This window comes from Ailuropoda melanoleuca, chromosome 1 (assembly GCF_002007445.2).
Source record: "Ailuropoda melanoleuca isolate Jingjing chromosome 1, ASM200744v2, whole genome shotgun sequence".
Taxonomy (NCBI): Eukaryota; Metazoa; Chordata; class Mammalia; order Carnivora; family Ursidae; genus Ailuropoda; species Ailuropoda melanoleuca.
In genome coordinates, this window is record NC_048218.1 from 140,200,681 (window position 1) to 140,220,168 (window position 19,488).

The 19,488-nt window shown below is 39.7% G+C and overlaps 1 protein-coding gene across 1 annotated transcript in view; it reads right to left on the reverse strand.

The window, feature by feature from the left end:
- The window catches only part of LOC100470605 (Y-box-binding protein 1-like), a 32,300-nt gene extending 15,332 nt beyond the window's left edge, over positions 1–16,968 (reverse strand). Inside the window, 1 exon segment of the mRNA XM_034642191.1 lies at positions 16,936–16,968. Within this exon segment, the coding sequence (XP_034498082.1) occupies positions 16,936–16,968 (33 nt within the window).
- Positions 16,969–19,488: the final 2,520 nt, after the last annotated feature.

Below are 19,488 nucleotides of genomic sequence, written 5' to 3' on the forward strand. Positions count from 1 at the left end.
AGGAACATTCTGTACTAATCCTAGTACTCTGGTTGTCGTTTTGTCACATAGTTTTACTAGATGTTCCCATTGATAGAAACTGAATAAAGGCTACATGGGATCACTCTGTAGGCTTTCTTACAAATACATGTGAATCAATTATTATCTTAAGATAAAAAGTGTACTGGCATCATAATTCCAGACTTCAAGCTATACTACAATGCTGTAATCAACAAGACAGTATGGTACCAGCACAAAAATAGACACATAGGTCAATGTAACAGAACAGAGAACCCAGAACTGGACCGTCAATTCTATCTCAACTAATATTCCACAAAGCAGGAAAGAATATACAATGGAAAAAAAAAGACAGTCTCTTCAACAAATGGTGCTGGGAAAATTGGACAGCCACATGCAGAAGAATGAAACTGGACCATTTTCTTACACCATTAGCAAAAATAGACTCAAAAATGGTTGAAAGGCCTAAATGTGAGACAGAAATCCATCAAAATCCTAGAGAACACAGGCAACAACCTCTTTCACCTTGGCCACAGCCACTTCTAGCTAGACATGTCTCCAAAGGCAAGGGAAACAAAGGCAAAAATGAACAACTGGAGTTATTAAGAAAAGTAAAATGGTTAAAAAAAAACCCTGTAATCTTTCATTTAAATTGAAAATAAAAGTATGATCTCATGATTTTTCTTTCAATAAAATATCCATTTCCTACTTCTGTCCAATGAAAGAGACTGGAAGCAATGCTATCTCACTCTAGGACTCAGATTACCATCTCTAAATACCATTTCACACATAAGGGAAGTAAGTAAAATGGGACAATTGAATGATTCCAAATCTGGGGCAAGAAATGAACAAGAGGGTATCTTGCCGTGCCTAAAAGCAAGGATACTAGGTAAGATGTCTGAAGACATATCAAAATGGACTCAGGAGTACCTTGAACAACTCCCATAGTCCAAAGCTAAAACAACCTGAGTATCATAAAGAATACTGATTGCAATTGAATGAAACATAGTAAATATATAAAATGCCATGAGGTCAAAATCATGACTGAAAAAAATTGCACTGATCACCTTTAGACATTACTAGCATACATCCCATCATTGTAAAATTTTCAAAAGGAAAGTTGGTGCATTTATCTTCACTTTTTTCAATGAACTGTATCTAAAGGGAATTGAAAAAAATAAATGGGGACAATCTTCTTTATATAAAAATCACAGCTAAGACATGCAGAAGACATGTTAGAATTAGGGGGGAAAATCACCATTTTGCAACTCCTAATGAAATAATGGGTCAAGGCAATGATCATTCATGGGCTGCTAAAATATTAAGCTAAAGGATGATGAGGAACTTTTTTAAATGGACAGATGAGGTTGATACCACCCAAACCCCACTGAGAAATCACTAAAATTGAACAATCTGGCATCATGTTACTACTGATATCATGGAATAGAAGATACATGCTAGGATCTATGAAATATTCTTTTACAAAAATTGAACGTGAATTTAATCAATTCTCTAGATGTAATTTTTACAGGATATAGGAGAAGAGGAGTATGTTAAATAATATAGTAATACAGTCATCCAAACCCCAAATGTGGGGAAAGCTCAAGGACAAATGATCTATTTTATTTAAAATTTCAATGGTATAAGAGGGAATGCTCTTTGACATTAAGAGTTTAGAGACACGAAGTAAATGCAATACATAGACTTTGGAGGGAAGGATCCTAATGCAACCAACAATTCAAAGATATTTGGGGAAAAAATGGGGAAAACTAAATAATACAAAATGAATATTATATAATAAAGGAATCACTTGCCAGTTCATTGCGGTTTTGTTTAAACTAAGTCCTTACCTATTACTGGTATCTACAGATTTATAAATAAAAATATGAATGAGATTTGCTTTCAAATATTCTATCAAAAAAGGAATAGAAAAAACAAAAATGGTACTATGTTGATGGTTGAAGCTACATTTGGGGTATATGACAGTTCATTGTATGAGCGTCTCTGTGTTTTTGAAATTTTCCAGGATAAAAAACATTTTTTAAAGATCATGTACTTTTCTGTATTTATTCATTCATTTGACAAATTAAGTACATACTCTTTGCAGGCCAAAATAAGTAAAATACAATCCTTTCTTTCCAGAAGCTCGCCATCTAATATTGGAAAAAATAGAAAACAAAAGAAGTACAATGGAATATGAGACTTGCTCAAATAAGTACAGTGTATTTCCAGTGTAGGCACACTGGAAGGGAAACAATATGCCCCCAGAGACATAAGTACAAATTTCAGAGGAGGTGATACTGCATCTGTCTTTAAGAATTCATAGGACAATTGTGGAAGGAGCCGAGGTGCCCCTCAACAGACAAATGGATAAAGAAGATATGCTCCATATATACAATGGAATATTACTCAGCCATCAGAAGGAACGATTACCCAACATTTGCAGCAACACAGATGGGACTAGAAGAGATCATACTAAGTGAAATAAGTCAAGCAGAGAAAGACAATTATCATATGGTTTCACTCATTTATGGAATGTAAGAAATAGCAGGGAGATCGGTAGGAGAAGGAAGGGAAGAATGAAGGGGGGGTAAACAGAAGGGGGAATGAACCATGAGAGACTATGGACTCTGGGAAACAAACTGAGGGCTTCAGAGGGGAGGGGGGTGGGGGATTGGGATAGGCTGGTGATTCGTGGTAAGGAGGGCACGTATTGCATGGAGCACTGTGTGTTATACACAAACAATGAATCATGGAACACTACATCAAAAACTAAGGATGTACTGTATGGTGACTAACATAACATAATAAAATTTTTAAAAAATTTAAAAAAAAGAACTTATAGGAGTTCAGCCTCAGCAATCAGACAACAAAAAGAAGTAAAAGGCATCCAAACCAGCAAGGAAGAAGTCAAACGTTCAGTATTTCAGACAACATGATACTATGTAGAAAATCCAAAAGACTCCAATAAAACAGTTGTTAGAACTAATACACAAATTCAGTAAAGACACAGGATACAAAAATCAACATACAGAAACATGCTATACCTCTATACACCTACAATGAAGCAGCAGAAAAAGAAAATCAAAGAATCAATCCCATTTACAATCATATCAAAAACCCTAAGATATAAACCTAACCAAAGGCATAAAAGATCTATACTCCAAAAATTATAAAACACTTATAAAAGAAATTGAAGATGACACAAAGAAATGGGAAAACATTCCATGCTCATGGATTGGAATAAAAAACATTATTAAAATGTCTCTACTATCCAAAGCAATCTGTACATTTAATGTAATACCTATCTAAATACTGCCAGTGTTTTTCACAGAGCTAGAACAAACAACCCTAAAATGTGTATGGAACCACAAAAGACCCTGAATAGCCAAAGCAGTCTTGAAAAAGAAAATCAAAACCAGAGGCATCACAATTCCAGATTTCAAGTTACATACAAAGCTGCGGTGATCAAGACAGTATGGTACTGGCACAAAAACAGACACAGAGATCAATGGAACAGAATAGAAAACCCAAAAATGGACCCATAACTATATGGTCAATTAGTCTTTGACAAAGCAGGAAAGAACGTCCAATGGAAAAAGATACTCTCTTCAACAAATGGTGTTGAGAGAACTGGACAGCAACATGCAAAAGAATGAAACTGGACCACTTTCTTGTACCATTACACAAAAATAAATTCAAAGTGGATTTAAGACCTGAATGTGAGACAGGAAACCATCAAAATCCTAGAGGAGAACACAGGTAGTAACCTTTTTTACCTCGGCCGTAGCAACTTCTTACTAGACACATCTCCTGAGGCAAGCAAAAATAAACTATTGGGACTTCAAGATCAAAAGCTTCTGCACAGTAAAGGAAACAATCAAAATTAAAAGGCAAGCTTCAGAACAGGAGAAGATATTTGCAAATGACATATATAAAGAACTTATCAAACTCAACACCCAAAAAACAAATATACCCATTAAAAAATAGGCAGAAGATAGGAAGACACTTTTCCACATCCAGAGAGCTAACAGACATATGAAAAGTGCTCAACATCACTCATCATCAGGGAAATACAAATGAAAACTACAATGAAATCACCTCATACCAGACAGAATAGCTAAAATTAACAAAAGGAAACAACAGAGGTTGGTAAGGATGTGGAAAAAGGGGAACCCACTTATACTGTTGGGGGAGAATGCAAACTGGTACAGCCACTCTGGAAAACAGTATGGAGATTGCACAAGAAGTTAAAAATAGTACTACCCCATAATCCAGCTATTCCACTATGAGGGGTTTACCCAAAGGATTAAAAAAAAATACTGTTTTGAAGGGGTACATGCACCCAATGTTTATAGAAGCATTATCAACAATAACCAAATTATGGAAAGAGCCAAAATGTCCACTGACTGATGAATGGATAAGAAAGATACGGTATGTATGTATTATATACTATATATACATTCATGTCTGTAGATATACATACACATATGTACAGTGGAATATTACTCAGACATAAAAATGAATGAAATCTTGCCATTTCCAACGATGTGGTTGGAGTTAGAGAGTATTATGCTAAGTGAAATAAGTCAGTCAGAGAAAGACAAATACCATATGATCTCACTTACATGTAGAATTTAAGAAACAAAACAAATGAACATGGGGGTTGCGGGGGAAGAGAGGCAAACCATAAAACAGACTCTCAATGATAAAGAATAAACTGAGGGTTGCTGGACCAGGGGTGGATTACATAGGCAATGGGGATGAAGGAGGGCACTTGTTGGGATGAGAACTGGGTGTTATAGTAAGTGATGAATCACTCAATTCTACACCTGAAACTAATATTATACTGTATGTTACCTGGAAATTAAAAAAAAAAAAAACATGCTGTATTCTATTTGTAGTGAAAAGATGAGACAAGCTGGCAAGTAGTAAGATTATAATTATGAAATGATAGACTTTTAATGACTTTAACAGAAGTATTTTTGAAAATAACATACATAAATATGGTTTAATAGAGTACAAATATTAAGCTTGTAAAAGCAGATAATCCAAAATGAAAGTAATATTTGAAAATCATCTAAACAAATATATTTGAAGTAATTAATAAAATAAAATTAAATGATCAGGTAATTTAAAAACATGTACTTAAAGTTGATTAATAGAGCTGGGGGGGCCACCTGCACCGGAGAGCGGGCGGACCGAGGACCCGCATCCTGGAAACAGCAGGCTGAGTCCGTGAGCCAGGAGCGTATGCCACCAAACATCTCACAGAGCTCCGGAGCTCCGGTGTGCTCACTGGACCCAGGCTGAGACCGGGAGCTCTGGGAGCGTGCGCGGGGCTGCTGGAGGCTGGTGGCTGGCGACTGGCGGCTGGCGGGGTTGGAAACAGAAAGGTCAGAGACGCGCCGGCCCTGGAAGCGGGGGCTGGGATGCCGGGTGTGGGGCGCACAGCCTGGGATGCTGCAGGGTTGAGCAGCTCCAACAGAAACAGAGTTAAGTGGCCAGAACATCAGTGGAGAACGATCCGCGATCCCTCTGTTCTGAGACAGAGGCTGAATTTCAGCCGCTGCTGCTCTGACTCTCAGAAGAGGCACAGCAAACCGCCAGGGAAAGCCGCCAGAGAACAAAAGCCCAGAAATACCGGCTCACAGGGTGCCCATCCCCATCCCCCCTCGCAGGGGACACGTGGACTCTACCCAAACAGGGTTTTCTGAGTACCGGCCAGCAGGCCCCTCCCCCAGAAGGCAGGCTGAAAAATCAAGAAGCCCACAACCCGGAGCGCCTGAGGGGCACAGTCATTAAGCGCCTGTCTTCGGATTAGGGTGTGATCACAGCGTTCCGGAAAGGAGTCCCTCATCAGGCTTCTCCACCGGAAGCCTGCTTCTTCCTCTCCCACTCCCCTGCTTGGGTTCCCTTTCTTGCTGACTGTCTGTCTCTCTCTCTCAAATAAATAAATAAAATCTTTAAGGAAGAAGCCCACATCCCTAAGATCTCTATAAAACAAGGGCGCACGGCCTGGGTCCCAGTCAACACTTTGGGCTCTGGACAACCCCGCAATCTCTCTTCATCAGAATGACGAGAAGGAGAAGTCCCCCCCAGCAAAGAAAAGATAATGAGTCTGTGGCCTCTGCCACAGAATTGGCCTCGGCCACAGAATTAATACATATGGATGTATCCCAATTATCAGAAATGGAATTCAGAGCAACAATGGTCAAGATGATGAGTAAACTTGAAAAAAGCATCAGAGAAAGCGTTGCTGAGAATATAGAATCCCTAAGGGCAGAAATGAGAGCGAATCTGACAGAAATTAAAAACTCAGTGGGCCAAATACAGTCAAAACTAGAGGCTCTGACGGCCAGGGTCACCGAGGCAGAGGAACGCGTTAGCGAATTGGAGGATGGGTTAGTAGAAGAAAAAACGAAAATAGAAGCTGGTCTTAAAAAAATCCACGCCCACGAATGTAGATTACGGGAGATTACTGACTCTATGAAACGATCCAATGTCAGAATCATCGGCATCCCTGAAGGGGTGGAGAAAAACAGAGGTCTAGAAGAGATATTTGAACAAATTGTAGCTGAAAACTTCCCTAATCTAGCAAGGGAAACAAGCATTCGTGTCCAAGAGGCAGAGAGGACCCCATCCAAGCTCAACCAGGACAAACCTACGCCACGGCATGTCATAGTGCAATTCGCAAATATTAGATCCAAGGATACAGTATTGAAAGCGGCCAGGGCAAAGAAATTTCTCACGTACCAAGGCAAAGGTATCAGGATTACGTCAGACCTGTCTACAGAGACCTGGAATGAGAGAAAGGCTTGGGGGGGCATTTTTAAAGCTCTTTCAGAGAAAAACATGCAGCCAAGGATCCTTTATCCAGCAAAGCTGTCATTCAGAATTGATGGAGAAATAAAGACGTTCCAAAATCGCCAATCATTAACCAATTTCGTAACCACGAAACCAGCCCTACAGGAGATATTAAGGGGGGCTCTATAAAGGTAAAAAGGCCCCAAGAGTGATACAGAGCAGCAAGTCACAACCGATACAAAGACTTTAAAGAGAAATGGCATCATTAAAATCATATCTGTCAATAATCTCTATCAATCTAAATGGCTTAAACTCTCCCATAAAACGCCACAGGGTTGCAGATTGGATAAAAAGACATGACCCATCCATTTGCTGTCTACAAGAGACTCATTTTGAACCCAAAGATGCATTCAGACTTAGAGTAAGGGGATGGAGTACCATCTTCCACGCAAATGGACCTCAAAAGAAAGCTGGAGTAGCAATTCTCATATCAGATAGACTGGATTTTAAACTAGAGGCCATAGAGAGAGATACAGAAGGGCACTATATTATTCTTAAAGGAAGTATTCAACAAGTGGATATGACAATTATTAATATATATGCCCCCAACAGGGGAGCAGCAAGATACACAAGCCAACTCTTAACCAAAATAAAGAGACATATAGATAAGAACACAGTAATAGTAGGGGACCTCAACACCCCACTATCAGAAATAGACAGAACACCCTGGCAAAAACTAAGCAAAGAATCAAAGGCTTTGAATGCCATACTCGACGAGTTGGACCTCATAGATATATATAGAACACTACACCCCAGAACCAAAGAATACTCATTCTATTCAAATGCCCATGGAACATTCTCAAGAATAGATCATGCTCTGGGACACAAAACAGGTCTCAGCCAATACCAAAAGATTGAAATTATCCCCTGCATATTCTCAGACCACAACGCTCTGAAATTGGAACTCAACCACAAGGAAAAACCTGGAAGAAACTCAAACACTTGGAGGCTAAGAACCATCCTGCTCAAGAATGACTCGATAAACCAGGAAATCAAAAAACAAATTAAACAATTTATGGAGACCAACGAGAATGAATACACAACGGTCCAAAACCTATGGGATACTGCAAAGGCAGTCCTAAGGGGGAAATACATAGCCATCCAAGCCTCACTCAAAAGAATAGAAAAATCTAAAATGCAGTTTCTATATTCTCACCTCAAGAAACTGGAACAGCAACAGAGGGACAGGCCTAACCCACTGACAAGGAAGGAGTTGACCAAGATTAGAGCAGAAATCAATGAATTAGAGACCAGAACCACAGTAGAGCAGATCAACAGGACTAGAAGCTGGTTCTTTGAGAGAATCCATAAAATTGATAGACCACTGGCAAAACTTGTCCAAAAACAAAGAGAAAGGACTGAGATTATTAAAATTATGACTGAAAAGGGAGAGGTCACGACCAGCACCATTGAAATTGCAAGGATTATTAGAAACTTTTATCAACAGCTATATGCCAAAAAACTAAACAATCTGGAAGAGATGGAGGCCTTCCTGGAAACCTATAAACTACCAAGACTGAAACAGGAAGAAATAGATTTCTTAAATAGGCCAATTAACTATGAAGAAATTGAGTCAGTGATAAACAACCTTCCAAATAATAAAACTCCAGGCCCAGACGGTTTTCCTGGGGAATTCTACCAAACATTCAAAGAAGAAATAATACCTATTCTCCTAAAGCTATTTCAAAAAATAGAAACAGAAGGAAAGCTACCAAACTCATTCTATGAGGCTAATATTACCTTGATCCCCAAACCAGGCAAAGACCCCCTCAAAAAGGAGAATTACAGACCGATTTCTCTAATGAATATGGATGCCAAAATCCTCAACAAGATCCTTGCTAATAGAATCCAACAGTACATTAAAAGGATTATCCATCATGACCAAGTGGGATTCATACCTGGGATGCAAGCATGGTTCAACACTCGCAAATCAATCAATGTGATACATCATATCAACAAGAAAAGACTCAAGAACCATATGATCCTCTCAATTGATGCAGAAAAAGCATTTGACAAAATACAGCATCCTTTCCTGATTAAAACCCTTCAGAGTGTAGGAATAGAGGGTACATTTCTCAATCTCATAAAAGCCATCTATGAAAAGCCTACTGCAAGCATTATTCTCAATGGGGAAAAGCTGGAAGCCTTTCCCTTAAGATCAGGAACACGACAAGGATGCCCACTCTCGCCACTATTATTCAACATAGTACTAGAAGTCCTTGCAACAGCAATCAGAAGACAAAAAGGGATCAAAGGTATCCAAATCGGCAAAGAAGAAGTCAAACTGTCTCTCTTTGCAGATGACATGATACTCTATATGGAAAACCCAAAGGAATCCACTCCCAAACTATTAGAAGTTATAGAACAATTCAGTAAGGTGGCAGGATACAAAATCAATGCCCAGAAATCAGTTGCATTTCTATACACGAATAACGAGACTGAAGAAAGAGAAATTAGGGAATCCATCCCATTTACAATAACACCAAAAACCATACGTTACCTTGGAATTAACTTAACCAGAGACGTAAAGGACCTATATCCTAGAAACTATAGATCACTTTTGAAAGATATTGAGGAAGACATAAAAAGATGGAAAAATATTCCATGCTCATGGATTGGAAGAATTAACATAGTTAAAATGTCCATACTACCCAGAGCAATCTACACTTTCAATGCTATCCCGATCAAAATACCGAGGACATTTTTCAAAGAACTGGAACAAATAGTCCTTAAATTTGTATGGAACCAGAAAAGGCCCCGAATCTCCAAGGAACTGTTGAAAAGGAAAAACAAAGCTGGGGGCATCACAATGCCGGATTTCGAGCTGTACTACAAAGCTGTGATCACAAAGACAGCATGGTACTGGCACAAAAACAGACACATCGACCAATGGAACAGAATAGAGAACCCAGAAATGGACCCTCGGCTCTTTGGGCAACTAATCTTTGATAAAGCAGGAAAAAACATCCGGTGGAAAAAAGACAGTCTCTTCAATAAATGGTGCTGGGAAAATTGGACAGCTACATGCAAAAGAATGAAACTTGACCACTCTCTCACACCATACACAAAAATAAACTCCAAATGGATGAAAGACCTCAATGTGAGACAGGAATCCATCAAAATTCTAGAGGAGAACATAGGCAACAACTTCTATGACATCGGCCAGAGCAACCTTTTTCACGACACATCTCCAAAGGCAAGAGAAATAAAAGATAAAATGAACTTATGGGACTTTATCAGGATAAAGAGCTTCTGCACAGCCAAGGAAACAGTCAAAAAAACTAAGAGACAGCCCACGGAATGGGAGAATATATTTGCAAAGGACACCACAGATAAAGGACTGGTATCCAAGATCTACATAGAACTTCTCAAACTCAATACTCGAGAAACAAATAAACAAATCAAAAAATGGGCAGAAGATATGAACAGACACTTTTCCAATAAAGACATACAAATGGNATGAAGACATACAAATGGCTAACAGACACATGAAAAAATGTTCAAAATCATTAGCCATCAGGGAAATTCAAATCAAAACCACACTGAGATACCACCTTACGCCAGTTAGAATGGCAAAGATAGACAAGGCAAGAAACAACAATTGTTGGAGAGGATGTGGAGAAAGGGGATCCCTCCTACATTGTTGGTGGGAATGCAAGTTGGTACAGCCACTCTGGAAAACTCTGGAGGTCCCTTAAAAATTTAAAAATTGAACTACCCTATGACCCTCCATTGCACTACTGGGTGTTTACCCCAAAGATACAGACATAGTGAAGTGAAGGGCCATATGCACCCCAATGTTCATAGCTGCATTGTCCACCATAGCTAAATCGTGGAAGGAGCCGAGATGGCCTTCAACAGATGACTGGATTGAGAAGCTGTGGTCCATATATACAATGGAATATTACTCAGCTATCAGAACGAATTCTCAACATTTGCTGCAACATGGACGGCACTGGAGGAGATAATGTTAAGTGAAATAAGTCACGCAGAGAAAGACAATTATCATATTTCTCTCATCTATGGAACATAAGAACTAGGATGATCGGTAGGGGAAGAAAGAGATAAAGAAGGGGGTAATCAGAAGGGGGAGTGAAACACGAGAGACTATGGACTATGAGAAGCAAACTGAAGACTTCAGAGGGGAGGGGGTGGGGGAATGGGATAGACTGGTGATGGGTAGTAAGGAGGGCACGTATTGCATGGTGCACTGGGTGTTATACGCAACTAATGAAGCATCGAACTTTACATCGGAATCTGGGGATGTACTGTATGGTGANATGTACTATATGGTGACTAACATAATATAATAATAAAATGAAAAAAAATAAAAAAAATAATAATAATAAAGAAACTAATATACCGGGGTTAAAATTAAAAACTTAAAAAAATATATGTGCTGTCCTTCCAAGTTGACCATCTAGAAGCATATGCATATGACTCAGCAATTTTGCCCCTGGAAATGTACCTCAGAAGAAAGCTTGTACACATTCATAAGGAACTACCTGCTTATTTGTTTATCACAGAGTTGTTTGGGAGTAGCAAAGAAATGGAAGCCACCTGTATCCACCACTAAGTGAATAGATACATTCTGTATGGTTTATAGACATGACAGAATGCTATGTAACAATCTGAGATAATGAATTAAATTCTCATATAGTAACATGAGAAACGTAGGAAACAGAATGAGATCTAGAGCACAACGTCATTTACATAAAATTTTCAAACCATATGTATAAAACAATGCTGTATGTGCCCTTCTTGATACCCATCATCGGCCTATCCCAATCCCCCGTGCACTGGGTGTTATACGCAAATAATGAATCATGGAACATTGCATCAAAAACTGGGGATGTACTGTATGGTGACTAATACAACAAAATAAAAATTATTAAAAAAAGAAAGAAAGATTTATCATAAAAAAAATAAAACAATGCTAAATATTAAAAAAGAGTTGATTAATAGAGCCTGGAGAATTAAAAAAAAAGTTTTCATTCCAAGTTATCTACTTATCCAATTTATTTTATTTATTCATTCTTCTACAAGTTTCTTATGATTTACATCTATAGAAAAGAAAATAGGATTTAGGATGAAATCTGTCTCATTCCAGCAATAACTCCAAAAAATTCGTGAATTTTTAACTAATTAAAAAAGAGTCATTTAAGAGAGATACTTTCTAAAAAATTAACTTTGACATTTAATTATAATTTATCAAAAATTTAAATACATTTTATTTAATTTCCTCTCAAATTTGCTATGTTTGAATTATGTTTGCATCATTAACATGAACATCTTATAAATTATTAGCCCTTTATCCAACATTGTATTTGACATTTTTATACATTATACTATATAAAATAAAATGAGCAATTTCAAAAATGAAAAAAAATTTGTATGAGTTCACTCAGTGGACATGGAAGAAAAGATATTCAGAGTGACAGTAATAACTCATACAGCACTTCCTATGTTTCCAGCGCTGTTCTAGGAACCTCACATATTTAAGCACTGTGTTCTCAAAACAAACCTGTGGGAGGTGTATTATTCTTAGTACACACCCCCATTTTACATAAAGTAATTGAGGCATAAGAAGGTTAAGTAATCTGACCAAAATCACATACTTAAAAGTAACAATGACAGGCATCAAACCCAACACTTCACTTTTAAACACTATCTGGACTTCCTCTTTAGTAGATGGAGTCATGTGTACAGAGGCAAAGAGGTCTAACACAATCACTACACTAGGAAACTGTAATGTTGCCATAATATATGGTGTGAGGTGGGAAATCCGACGGGTATGTCAGGAAATGAAAAATGGACAAGTAGTCAAAAGGCAGACCGTGAAGGGCTTCACATATCAAGTAAGGGAGTGTCCATCATTTCAAGAAAGCAAGTGCAAACCACCAAAGGGTTTTAAACAATGGAATGGCATGTGTTGATTTATATACTGTACAAAAATAACTTAGGTGGTGGTGAGCACCACGGACAGAGGGGGAAATCAATAAAGGAGGCAGAGAACTCAGTTAAGAATCAAGTATATTGGTCCAAGAGACCAATTGTGAGGGCTGGAGTTTCAGCACTGTTGATATACATAAAAGAGAACAGACTCAAAGGAGATTGAAGAAAAAGAAGCCACAGAATTTGGAGAAGGATTCTGTATGGGAAGAAATGGGATGGGAGAGGGTGAGGTAAGTCAATCTCTTGGGTTGCTAACTTGGGGCAGGGGGATGGGGGCAGATGCCATTAATCACGACTGGGAACACCTGAGGAAGCACAGTTTTATAATTTAAAAAAATGAGTTCACATTTGGCCAGGCGAGCCTGTGGGTACTCTAACAGCCCCATAACGACTCAGAAGCTCAGAAGTCAGCCATGTATTTGGGAGACTTCAATATACCGGCACTATTTATGCCACTGAAACAAATGGGACCCACTCAAGAACCCTATGAAGAAAAATAAAGAAAAGCAAAAGGAAACAAAAGATGAGTGTTTTCCAAACTTCAGTTATTCAAGAACCACCTCCAGAATTTTTCCCATGTTAGTTTACTAACATGTACTGTTAGTACTGTTACTATGTACTGTAATACTGTGTAAGACTTTTCTTTGAACTGGCATATTTAAATGAGATCTCTACTATACAAAACCTAGTATTATTTGGCATAATAAATGGAAAATTACCATACGGATGCATTTTAATGATGTGTTATGTAAGTTCAGTAATTGTAAGAAATGGACCACTCTGGTGGGGGATGCTGATAGTGGGGGAGGCTGTGCACATGAGCAAGCAGGAGACAGAAGGAAAATCTCTCCACTTTTTTCTCAATTATGCTAGAAATCTGAAGCTGCTTTAAAAAAAAGGAAATAAAGTATTTAAAATAAATACAACTTTAAATGTTTGCATTTAAGCCAGTGTTACTTAGGATAATTCAGCATGTGCTTCAGCTCCTGAGAGCTGTTCTTTCTTTGTGAAAATATTTTTTTCTAGCAACACTGGGAAGACAAATTTGCCACAATCTAAAATAATACCAATTACGAGTAAAAAGGAGATAGAAATGAATTTTCACAGTGTGATGGGTTATTACTTAATACCCTTTGAGTCAGCTCATGTCATCTCATGTGCTGCCTTTGTCTTTGGTCCACGATTTGGGAAAATGCTTTATAGGAAAGACAAAGGAAGTGGTCCAGACATGTGTTCCCAGGTGAACTGCGGTAAAGCCGGAGAACGGAATCAGTGGACACAGAATTAACAGTGTGAAATTACACAGAACAGTGTCAAAAGTATAGAAAGGTTAGTTTTGGGTTTCACACAGGCACATTCAGGTTGGTCCTGAAGAGTAGAGATTATCAAAGAAAGAAGAATCCCTCATTCCGGAGTTACAGCTAAAGGAATTGAGTGAAGCTTCAAGATCTCATAGTTGTTGCTGCCCAGCAGGTGACTAATTTGAGCCTGGACTGAGCATTCTCTCTCCTCCAACATTAAATCCTCTCTTCCCTGTCCCCCCAAGCCCACCATCCTCTTGCTGTGCTTAATGCTCTAGTAAAGGAATGCACCACGAGTGTGTGGGCTCAGACCCCTTACCTTCTGGGACTACTTGCCACTGACCACATTCTCCCAAGCACCAATGTCTCCTGCAAGCAAAGGCTCCACGCCCAGGCCAGCTCCCAGCCGTAAGAAGCCAAAAGCCAGGGGCACCTGGGTGGCACAGCGGTTAAGCGTCTGCCTTCAGCTCAGGGCGTGATCCCGGCGTTCTGGGATCGAGCCCCACATCAGGCTCCTCCGCTATGAGCCTGCCTCTTCCTCTCCCACTCCCCCTGCTTGTGTTCCCTCTCTCTCTGGCTGTCTCTGTCTCTGTCGAATAAATAAATAAAATCTTAAAAAAAAAAAAAAAAAAGAAGAAGCCAAAGCCAATGAAAACTCATGGGGGGAAAATTCTCACTCACACACACACACACACACACACTCTCTCTCTCTCTCTCTCACTTCTTATGACCCAAATAGTTCTGCTTACTTTCAGATAAAAACTGAGTACCTTCAATTACTATGCAGACTCTGCTAAGAGTATTCATTTGCAAAAAACATGTTAGTTTCCTTTACTATTGCAAAGGAGATTGATCATCTTCCACCCAGTCAGTTTTGCACACCTGACTCTTCTTAATAAGGGATCAAAAATGATTTTTTTTAAAGATCTTATTTATTTATTCGACAGGGATAGAGACAGCCAGAGAGAGAGGGAACACAAGCAGGGGGAGTGGGAAAGGAAGAAGCAGGTTCATAGCTGAAGAGCCTGATGTGGGGCTCGATCCCATAACGCCGGGATCACGCCCTCAGCCGAAGGCAGACGCTTAACCGCTGTGCCACCCAGGCACCCCCAAAAATGATTTTTATTCTACTATGTGATCAACAAAACATTTGGCAAAAAACAAAAAAAGAAAAAGAAAAGAATACTTAAGCAAATCTAAAGGATTTCATTTGCATTTCTTTTCTTGCTAATCTCTGACATAATGATATTTTTCCACTTTTCTTTATTGCCAAATCCAATAGACCGTATGTGTCACCTACATTAAAGGTCCTAAAAACACAATTTCCTTTCAAATGTACTTATAAAACTACTTTAGGAATAGACTTGCGTTGAATCTGAGGGGAGTTTTAACTTCTTTGATTCAACGGTTTTCATCCTAAATAGCCTTTAGTATTTTTAAGCCTCACTCCCACTGAAAACATACTCATGTTAATGATGTAAAATAGATGATAAACAGGTGTGAACAGAACTAGAATTTTGCAAAACATTACATCTTCCAAATGTCCAAACTCAATTTAAAACTTAAACACAAATTTAGACAACTATTTTCATAAAGACTTGAACATGGTGCGTAATCAACAAGAAATAAGAATTTGAAGAATTTTCGTTCTACCCAACTAAAATAGAAGTACCCAAGTGCGGGAACATTTGCGCTGAAATGGAAAGCAATGCTCATGCCACCAGAGAGCACAATTTCTAAAAAGCTGTAGAATATCTATTGCCATTTTTATAATCTAAAGTAAATTAAGACCAACAAGCACAAAGTTAGTATATTTTTAAGTAATAAAAGAACTAGAAGAACATGGGAAGCACCGCTATCCTGAACAGCTCTGAGAGAGAGAAGAGGGAGAGGCAGAGATGTCCGCGGGGAGGAGGCGGCAGACTTTAAGCTGGGACGTGGTCATCTGTGCACGTAGTCCTACATGTGTGTTCCTGTACTGTCTTCCCTGCTTTACTGCTGCCTCTTGTCACAGGCCATTACAGGTTCTGAAGGGGGGAAGGGGTGATACAATCTTTTTCCTAGACCACAAGCTCCTCAGGAACAGAGACCCCATCATCTTTATGTCACCTGGCCCAATACCTACCATAGGCAAGAGTCTCAATTAATGTCTGCTGCATGATTACCATAGCTTTTTACTTGATGGGGGGGAAAAATTTATTACTTCCAGCATTAAGAGAGAGATTATCATGTTCTGACATACCACTCTCAGGCTGCAACTGAAAAAGTTCCTTGAATAGAGGACAGGACATTCACTGTTTTTATGTTTGTTTTTTGTTGTTGTTTTTTGCCCCCCCCCCCCAAGTGGCTGCAGAAACAGATTCAGAGAAGAAGATCTGCATGCAGGAAGTTATCTGGGGAGCATTAACTGTGGCAGCAGGATTGAGCAGAGAGACAAGGGGCCTTGGCTAACCCCATACAGAACTCTTGATGGGGAATGGTCCTTTACATGTGCCCAGGGCTGAAGCAAAGCCCCCTTGTGCCCCAGCCCGATCACTGGATGTGCGTTCCTCAAGGAGAGAAGGGGACTAAAGGGATCTTGGTTGAAGCAGTTCCCTTGTAGAGAAGGGCCCAGCTGTGAGCCACTAGCAGCCAAAACTTTGTTGAGTAGATGACTGAAGAGGGAACTGGGTGAGGCCCCACAGCACCCACCACAAAAGCCAAGATCATGAAGTTCAGACACTCAGCTCAGACCTCAGATTGTAGGAGAATCACGCAGACCTGAGACCCCAGTAGTGATCTTTCTTACAGGCTAAATACATAAAAAGGCACTGACAGGATCCAAGCCTATGTCATCAGGCCTCTCCATGGCGACTGTCCATCTGTCACAATCTGTCACTTCAGTCACTTAAAATTACTGCAGACAGGGAAAATTGCCCTCCCATTGAACTATGGGAAATCACAATTGGTAACAATCTTCTAGTCCAAACTGTGAGACTTCTTATAACTTGCACAGCCTGAAGCTGATTGGTCCACTCAGAATTAGGAAGCCTAGCAGGAATGATTAAAAAGCATCCATTCAGAAAGCATTCCCAGACTCATCACCATCTGGTCAGATCTGATTATTATATAGTCAGGGAAACTCCTGCTGGAGACACCAAGGGGAGAATTCTTCTGAGGCTGCCATTTAGCATTTGTAACGGTGGTGGGGAGTAAGTGTGATGGACGACTGGTACCTTGTGCCAGGTCCCCTCACATCTGACCCACTCTAGCTACCCTCCTTCCATCGAGTCCAGAGAGACAGGAAGGTGTATGGTGGGTTTAAAGCCCCTCGATGATAAAACGAGCAAAGGCGCATACTTTTAAAATGAGGAAAAGTTTTTCCAAGTGCTAGAATGCAGAGCAACATGCTTGCTTCATTCCACACTGGTCAACAGCCTCCTCTCTCCAGCTAGGAACACCAATGCCATTTTTCAAACATCCCAGATGCTTCTCTGCATGCAAGACTTCCTAACCAATTTTTCAAATTAAGCACAACCCTGAAATTCGGCTGCTCGCTCAGTCTGCTTTGAAAGAGTGTCAGCAGTTTTGATATCTGCCACATTTTATTCGCTGTAGGTTCAGGATCCCCACAGAACAAAGCTACAAATAAAAGCTAAAGAGAATTAGGAAGGAGAAAGCCTGCTTTGGCAGGGTGCAAACTCCACTGAACTCACAATGGAGGGAGAGAAGACCTGCTGGGCTGAGACTCTAAGAAAAAAGAAGGATCAACAAATCTCACCAAGAAATCCCAACCGCATCTCAGAAAAGCTTTCAAAACCCGACCTTCTGTACAGATAACAAGTAGAAGACATCAATTACATTTACATTAATGAGACTGAGCATTAAGAGCTGAGTAAATCAAAAAGCCTTTCTGGGCTTTTTCAACCTTCAGAGATTTTATCCAAGACATTTAGCAAACTACAAACAAGAGGCTATGTGAAATAGGCTAATTTGACAATTCGTAGGCATTCGTTTGTAGTCATCAGTATACCCAGGTCACCTCCCTACACAGTTTCGTAATGTGATCTAAGGGCCAGCAGATGAGAAAATATTTGAGCATTTGTTCTATCTTTCTTCCAAAACTTCAGGGCTGATTGAGAAACTTCCCATGCGTACGTTCGGCGCTCTGGCTACAATACAACGGTCAGCAAAGCTGGCGATGCTCAGAGCTTTTCAGTCAAATCTTCTTTACCGGATATGTAATTGGTTTAGCACATTTCCTTCATTATGTTATTGTGTTAAGAGTTCTTACTCTACAGACCAAACAGATCTCACCTGTGACAGCCATGATTTAAACCAGTGCTTCTCAACCAGGGTTGATCTCATCCCCATGGGACATTTGGCAAGGTCTGGAGATAATGCTGACTACCACAACCGGTGGGCAGGGGACCGTGCTAATGGCGTCTAGTGGGTAGAGGTCAAGAATGCTGTTAACCATCCTACAATGCACAGACAGCTCCCCATCACCACACCTTACAACAAAATATTAATAGTGTCAAGGTGAAGAAACTCTTAGACCTTGCTCTGGTTGAAAATAGAGAAGCACTGTGGAAGAAAATGCTGGAAAACAGCTCAGTTTCATGCAAAATACACATATGAAGGGCAACAAAGCTCTTCTTCACTTGAATTCTACTAACCAGATCTATTTTAGGATCTTGTATTATACAGTCTGCATATTCTGTAATGCAGAAATTTAAGGAATCGAAATGCCTGTGTTTCTACTTTCTCTGATCCCTGCCCAGAGATCTTGCTCTTTAGGAATGGGAACACCATTTCACTATCCCCAGCTGAGTGACTGGTTCGCATTTGCTGCTTTGTCTTGTTTCATAGTTTTGTGCTACAAACAGAAGGGCAAAGATGAGTTCACACTATTCAAAAGATGCACCTCTATGTCTAGAGAAGAGGGACACTGTTCTCTAATCCAAGACTGATAGGAGTCATAATGCATGGTATTCTCCCACCCTTTCTTACTTGGGGAGCTCCTTCATTAGGATTTCAGCATCAGGGGCGCCTGGGTGGCACAGCGGTTAAGCGTCTGCCTTCAGCTCAGGGCGTGATCCCGGCGTTATGGGATCGAGCCCCACGTCAGGCTCCTCTGCTGTGAGCCTGCTTCTTCCTCTCCCACTCCCCCTGCTTGTGTTCCCTCTCTCGCTGGCTGTCTCTATCTCTGTCGAATAAATAAATAAAATCTTTAAAAAAAAAAAAAAAAAAAAAAAAAAAAGGATTTCAGCATCTTTCATCTTAACCCATGTTATCTATTCTTAGATATTTCCCCCTATCTTTCCACCTCCATAAATTTGTAACAGCAAACAAAGGAATTAAACATTGACCAAGAGCAGTGGTCTTT